This window comes from Populus alba, chromosome 2 (genome assembly GCF_005239225.2).
Source record: "Populus alba chromosome 2, ASM523922v2, whole genome shotgun sequence".
NCBI classification, from domain to species: domain Eukaryota; kingdom Viridiplantae; phylum Streptophyta; class Magnoliopsida; order Malpighiales; family Salicaceae; genus Populus; species Populus alba.
Genome location: NC_133285.1, coordinates 6,919,076 through 6,926,739, shown reverse-complemented (window position 1 = coordinate 6,926,739; position 7,664 = coordinate 6,919,076). Strand labels below are relative to the sequence as shown.

Below are 7,664 nucleotides of genomic sequence, written 5' to 3'. Positions count from 1 at the left end.
ACATGTGAACAGTGCAATTCACTCGTGAACAGTGTAGTGAATTGCACTATACTTTATTTTTTATCCGATACAATGCATGAAAAGCAGGTTTTCGTAACTTTTTCTTTACAGCGTTTTAAACACAAAAATCACATGGGCTCCATGCATAGTAAATTAATTTTTTTTATTACCAAATAGCTACAGATTATGTTTTAAATAAAACGCAGCCACAGCCGTGTAGAGGTCATAAAACAAGTAAAGAGGTGAGTTTTTTTAATCTCTTGGCCGCTAATCAAGAGATTTCTAGGGTTTCTGTTCTACGAAGCAATCCAGAATGGTACTCTCACTTCATGCCTCTCCTTTACTCTTCATGGATTTTTTTTTATAATCATGCATGAGATCAAATTCTACGAGATTACCGCTTTATATTTCGTTTATGTGATGTTTCTATTTATAAATCTCAGTATTATTGTTAGCTCAGCCTGTATTCATTTATCACATGATTGATCTTTAGTTTTTCATCTTCGGCCGACAGTTACTGTTGCAGTTTGTTTTCCGCAGGTTTTTATTTGGAGTAACATTGTGTTACTCTGGTGTTATTTTTTATTTATTTATCCTCTGGAATCAAATTACAGATAGTCTGGTGCCTGATTTTTATGTTTTGAATTTCTTTTCTGACATGCAGCCCGAGAGAACCTGAAGGCTGGTATTCCAGAGATTTCGTCCCTAAATTTTCTGAGCAATGTACTGATCTTCCTGGAGGTTTTCAAATTCCATCTGATATAGCAGGCTCCTTGATGGATGTCAATGCTTCTCATCTTGCTGATCGTGATCCATGCCCCAGTCCTGCAAGGGTCATGGACAGGTCTAATAGCGGATCTCGTATAGACCGCCGTAGGAGTGGTATAGTTGATGATGGCCGATGGAGCAAGCAGCCTGGTGCATCTGGTCCTGGAATGGATTTACACTTGGATATGGGTTATGGAACAAATGTAGGTTTTCGACCTGTTGCAGGAGGCAACTTTGGTGCTCCGAGTAATCCACGAGCACAGAGTCCTGTACATTATGGAGGAGGGATTTTATCCGGACCCATGCAATCAATGGGTCCGCAGGGAGGGCTGCAAAGAGGTGGCTTAGATGCTGACAGATGGCAGCGTGCTGCTATTTTTGTCCATAAAGGATCAATTCCTTCTCCTCAGACTCCATCACAGACTATGCACAAAGCTGAGAAAATGCACAAAGCTGAGAAAAGTATGAAGTGGGTAAAGTGGGCATATGAAGAAGCAGCCAAGCAAAGACAACTGAAAGGCATATTGAACAAGCTAACACCTCAGAATTTTGACAAGCTTTTTGAGCAAGTAAAAGCTGTTAACATTGACAATGTTGTCACACTTAATGGCGTTGTCTCACAGATCTTTGACAAAGCATTAATGGAGCCTACTTTCTCTGAAATGTACGCTAATATTTGCTTTCATCTAGCGGCAGAGTTGCCTGAACTCACTGCAGATTATGAAAAGGTAACTTTCAAGAGGTTACTTCTGAACAAGTGTCAGGAAGAATTTGAGAGAGGGGAGCGAGAGCAAGAAGAAGCTAATAAAGCTGATGAAGAGGATGAGATTAAACAGTCTGAAGAAGAAAGAGAAGAAAAGAGAATCAAGGCTCGCAGACGCATGCTTGGTAACATAAGACTTATTGGAGAGCTGTATAAAAAAAGAATGTTGACTGAAAGAATAATGCACGAGTGCATCAAAAAGTTGCTGGGTCAATATCAGAATCCCGATGAGGAAGATGTTGAGGCTCTTTGCAAACTAATGAGCACGATTGGAGAGATGATTGACCATCCCAAAGCCAAGGTGCATATGGATGCATATTTTGAGATGATGGCGAAATTATCGAACAACATGAAACTCTCGTCTAGGGTTAGGTTTATGTTGAAGGATTCTATTGATCTGAGGAAAAACAAATGGCAGCAGAGGAGGAAGGTTGAAGGGCCGAAAAAGATTTGCAGTTTTGCAGTTCCACCTGCTTGTGATCAAATGAATTGTCAGGAACGAAATATGAATTATGTTAACAGGGATCTGAGGAATCTAGATCATGGTTTTAATAGGCCTCTTGGATCACCACCACCAACAAGAGCACAAGGACCACCTCTTTCCCAGACCACTCCAACAGGACAGCTGTGCACTGAAGAACGACTGCGAGATATGTCCAGGGCTGCAATAAAAGAGTTCTACAGGTACCATTTCCTCTCATGCATGCGTTTTGCCCAGTCATCTCTCTATTATTGGTTTTGATTATTTCTAAGCAGAATCATAATCAATTGGTATTGAAGTTAATTATTGGTTTCACCCAGGTTTAACATGTTTCACCCAAATTTAACATGTTTCACAAACTTCAGTACCATGTTTTGCAATGTCTTTTGTACTCAGATGTATCGCATTATGCTATCATACAAAAATAGGCTTAGCTACATGCAAGTCTGCTGGTTGCTACTGTTGAACACAATCTTGTTTCCTAGGGATTGACAGTATTTTCATGTAGGAAAGGGAGACTATTGTCTTTGTGATTCTTTGTATTTGGGTTCTCTATACTTGTGTAAGCTCATCATTATGAGAATAAGACCACCTATGGTTCAGGTGTTATCAACAGGGTTAAAAATAGACTGCTTATTACCGAACTGGGTGAAGGTAATATAGTAGCTTGTGGTGGAAATGGATGGCTCGTCGAAAATGATGCATTGTTTATTATATAACAAGTCTATTCAGGAGTTATTTTTGGTTTGTATTACATTCACAAGACAGGACATGAGAAAAATGAAACGTTTGGAAACCCAAAGACGCTGTGTTTAACTGACAGTTACACAGTTTTAGGGAAACCACAATCAATGCTCGGGCATGAAATCCCAATCTGAGACATGATATGAGTGTGGTAAGCATTAAATGAGTATCATGCACTCCAGGGTAAACCTTTACTCAGTTTAGCTTTCACTTGTCCTTCTTGATAAGCCGAATGTCATGTTGCTGCTGAAAGGGCTGGATGGGATATGATAGTTTTTGTTTTAATTTGAGGAAATCTGTATCTGGCAGATTTCTTCCAGACTGTTGTAAAATTTGTAATCAACCTTAACAATCCCGTTTTGTCCATCCCTCGACCTTTTTGTTTGGCTTTTTTTTTCCCCTTCCAGTTCACCATAATGGTCATAATATTTGTGTTATGGCAAAAGAAGCTGATTTCATGAGGGTTGAGTGTAATATATCATAAGGCTCCGCATGTGGATTTTCTCACTTCGGTTGAAATGTTCTCCTTTCAGTGCCAGAGACGAGAAAGAAGTTGCTCTATGCATTAAAGAATTGAATTCCCCAAGTTTCCATCCTTCAATGATCTCTATCTGGGTTACAGACTCATTTGAGAGGAAGGACTTGGAGAGAGATCTTTTGGCCAAGCTTCTTGTCAGCCTTGCAAGATCTCAGAATGGCATCTTGGATTCAAACCAGCTCATCAAAGGGTAGGAACAATTTCCCTTGTCTTTGCGCTTCATTGAGTTTAATATCTCACTTGTCTACAATGTGATTGCCTTTTTGTACTTTGTTTGACCAGGTTTGAATCCATCCTGACTACTTTGGAGGATGCTGTAAATGATGCCCCCAAAGCACCAGAATTTCTCGGACGCATCATTGGCAGGGTGGTTGTAGAAAATGTTGTCCCTCTATCAGAGATTGGGCGGTTATTACATGAAGGCGGAGAGGAACCGGGCAGCCTTCTAAAGTTTGGGTTTGCAGGGGATGTCCTTGGCAATATTTTGGAGACAATCAAAGTGGAGAAAGGAGAAGCTGTCTTAAATGAGATTCGTGGTGCCTCCAATTTGCGTTTGGAAGATTTCCGGCCTCCAGACCCTATCAGATCAAGGATACTAGAAAACTTTATTTAGATGATAGTGATGCTCATGGTGGTTTAAGTTTGAGATTTCTACTTTGAAAGCTGTGTGAAAGCTTTGAATATTTTTTACTTTGGAAGGTATGCGTTATGGGGAGAAGCGTATGTTCTGCATCAAAAAAACTGTTTTTTTCGAAGCACGCAAACTATTCCTTTCGTATGCTATTCTTGTTGTCAAGCGGTTGATGAAAAAAAGATTTATGTTGAGAGTTATTGAGAGATTTTAAAAAAGATTAGTTGTATATTCATTTTAAAGAAGATTTTAACACCACCTAGCCCCATCTACTTCATCTCAATGTGATCACCATCAATAAACAATCATAATATATCAATACATAAAACTTTGGTTGAGTTTATCATATGCTTTTAACCATACAAATATTATAAGTGAACATTTATGCACCATGAATCAAAACTTCAAGTTAAACTTCCATGGCTTGCTACTTGAATGTAACAACAAATAAGAAGTGATACTCTAAATAGAAAATGAATAGCATAAAAGGAACAATAATGGTTTCTATAATAATAACATTGAGAGTATTTGAGATATTTTAAATAATAGATATACTCTCAATATTTTAAATAATAGATGTTTAAAGAAAGAAGAATCAATAAAAATGACAATCTCGCCAGTTTAGTATTTGTGGAAATTTTGTGAATTTAATATTAGAAATAATAAAAAGAGTAACTTAAATTTTATATAAAAAAAATTGATTAAAAGGTTGATGATGTGTTGTTCCCATTCCCTTGATTTCCACACACTTGCAATGATGGGTACTGCTTCTTGTTTGTTTGCTGGAGCCTTTATGCAGAAATGATTTTGGCCATGTTCTTGCCATTTTCCCCTCTTCTATTTTAACAAGATTTGTTGTTAGCTTTTAATCATTTTAATATTGAATGTGTTTGATATTTTTTTTTTTTAGCATATTAAGATTTTAAAAAATATTATTTAATGTACATTTGATTTTGAATTCATAATTATTAATTTTTTGAAAACATCGTTAACAACATATTTTTTTTTTTAAAAAAGTTTGTATATGCAATGGAGCGCGGGGCTTCTTCTATGATATTTCTAAAATAAAAGAAAATGAAAGAAAAAGGAAAGATAAGATAAAAATGAATGAAAATTTAAATCTTATGGACTAAATTGAAAGGGAAAAAAAAGATGAATAAAATATAAAGCATATGAGAAAGCAACTGGATGCTTGTATGTACTACTGAAATTATATGATTGAATTAGCTTTCATTAATGTACATATTTACTATAAATTACTTTCGTAAACCATAAAATCCTACTGAAATTAATCTATTTCATAGAGGCCCTTGCTGTCGGTCGGGAGAGAGAGATACAGTAGGCCATTGAATAATTAGGCCCCAATAAAGCCCATACAACCAATAACCGTAAGAGCCCATTAAAGCAAAACTATCAGGCCTAGGGCATCCCTCAAAACGCGAAAGCACGGTCGCTATATATAAACCAAGTAAAGAGGTGAGCTTTGATTCTCTTGGCCGCTAATCAAGAGATTTTTAGGGTTTCTGTTCTACGAAGCCATCCAGAATGGTACTCTCTCTTCATGCCTCTCCTTTACTCTTCATGGATTTTTTTATAATCATGCACGAGCTCAAACTCTACGAGATTACCGCTTTGTATTTCGTTTATGTGATGTTTCTATTTATAAATCTCAGTATTATTGTTAGCTCAGCCTGTATTTACTTGGAGTGTATTTGTCACCAAAACTTGCGTCCTAATCCCAATTAAGGATTGCCGCAGCTGCTGGAGTTGCCGACCTTAGCCTGTCTGATTCAACCGGACGGCTAGGATATGCGATTCGGTGCAGCTACTGATGTCCTTAGAATTTATCCATTTATCACATGATTGATTTTTAGTTTTACATCTTCGGCTGACAGTTACTGTTGCAGTTTGTTTTCCGCAGGTTTTTAGTTCGAGTAACATGTTGTTACTCTGCTGTTATTTTTTTAAATTATCCTCTGGAACAAATTACAGATAGTCTGGTGCCTGATTTTTATGTTTTGAATTTCTTTTCTGATATGTAGACCAAGAGAACCAAGAAGGCTGGTATTGTCGGGAAGTATGGTATGCTTTTCTTAACATAGTTTTGTCTTGTGTGTTTTTATGTGCTAAGGGTAAAATGAATCGGAAAAGAAGACATAAAAACACAAATAATTGCTTCCATGATTATAGTAGCTTACCATGCATATAAGCGAATTTGATATTGATGAGGCCGGCCTTAATTTAGAAAAGAAGTTGAATAGATAAGATATAGTTATCGATATAAAACTAGTGCTCATAAAGTGTACATGGTGCAGGCACCCGATATGGTGCTAGTTTGAGAAAACAGATTAAGAAAATGGAGGTCAGTCAGCACAGCAAGTTCTTCTGCGAGTTTTGCGGCAAGGTAATCGATCCACCATAATCACTCTCTGTGTTCTTTTAAAGTACTGCTGATCTTTGCCTAGTCATCATGTTTCTCAACATAACCTGCTGGTTTCGTGAACATGTTATTGATTTTGCAAAATGTTCATAATTGTAGTACGCTGTTAAGAGGAAGGCTGTTGGTATTTGGGGTTGCAAGGATTGTGGCAAAGTGAAAGCTGGAGGTGCTTACACTTTGAAGTAAGATTTCCTTCACCTTTTGAATCTTAATTGTTTCTGTATCGACTTGTACAGTGGTTCTAATTGCTCGCTTTGCGAATTCATAACAGTACTGCTAGTGCCGTAACAGTCAGGAGTACCATCCGTAGGCTGAGGGAACAGACGGAGAGTTGATTGTATTGAAGAACATGTTATGTGTCTTTTGACTTTTTTGATTTTTGAGTCATTTTGATTGACGTTTTAATGAATTTCCCAATTGCATTTCCGGAGACTTTGTTAGTAGTTAAGTAAGTAATGAAAACAGATTATGTTTGAGAAATTTTGTATGGTTTTGTCTGCCCTTTCCAATTTAATATATATCATGCTTTGCCTTGCATGGTCAATCCTGTGTTGCCCACCGGCCACCACTCATGGTTGGAAAATGGATACAATAGCTCCGTGAGTAACAAATATATCTTTGTTGAACATTGATGGATGATATGATGGTGTGGTTCAACCTGCCCACAGTTCTAAGAATCAAACGACCATTATATGATCAAGCTGTTGTTTACCGAGAATCATATGACACATTTCATTCCCGATGTGTGCAAGGATCAAATTGTACCAGTGGATTCTCATAATTTTCTTCTCAAAGGGGGCAGAACACAAGGATCAAATTGTACTACTAAACTTTAATTTGGCCATTTCTTCAATCCAAGGTTGTTTGATTTGATGGTAAAAATTAAAGGTTAAGTGAGGAAAGTTAAACAAGTTAAAACTGTTAGGGATTAATATTTTTATTTTTGTATGGGTTATCATTGAGTAATTTTTTAATTTTTTTAATTGAGTAATTTTTAACTAAACTTTGTGATTTTTTTATTTGATTTTTATAAGGTTATTTTAAATTTATGATAGATTGAATTGGGTTGATTTAATTTATTATTATAGGGTTTTTTTTAATTGATTTTTTTTATATTTTTATATTAGGTTACTTGAGAATTGAATTTCATAATTTATTTTAATTTGTTTTATTTATCATTATTATAGTCTCATGGATTTATTTATTTTTTTATCAATTTTAACATTTAACATTAAATCTTATTAAGTCGAGAATAATTTTAAAAAACAAAGTTATTAAACCTAATATAATATATTATCA

At 36.1% G+C, this 7,664-nt stretch overlaps 1 protein-coding gene across 3 annotated transcripts; it reads left to right on the top strand.

The window, feature by feature from the left end:
- Positions 1–227: 227 nt before the first annotated feature.
- Positions 228–6,845, top strand: LOC118042178 (large ribosomal subunit protein eL43). Of its 3 annotated transcripts, none has more exons than XM_035049779.2 (5): positions 258–316; positions 5,968–6,007; positions 6,241–6,329; positions 6,465–6,547; positions 6,637–6,845. In XM_035049779.2, exons 1-5 carry the CDS (start codon positions 314–316, stop codon positions 6,698–6,700), a joined length of 279 nt encoding a protein of 92 aa, XP_034905670.1. In that variant the 5' UTR covers positions 258–313; the 3' UTR covers positions 6,701–6,845. The 3 variants fall into 3 exon arrangements, with proteins under 3 accessions (XP_034905668.1, XP_034905670.1, XP_034905669.1); XM_035049778.2 differs by lacking the exon at positions 258–316 and adding an exon at positions 5,356–5,473; XM_035049777.2 differs by lacking the exons at positions 5,968–6,007; positions 6,241–6,329; positions 6,465–6,547; positions 6,637–6,845 and adding exons at positions 665–2,215; positions 3,290–3,484; positions 3,577–4,012 and having other exon boundaries at positions 228–316.
- The last annotated feature ends 819 nt before the right edge of the window (positions 6,846–7,664 follow it).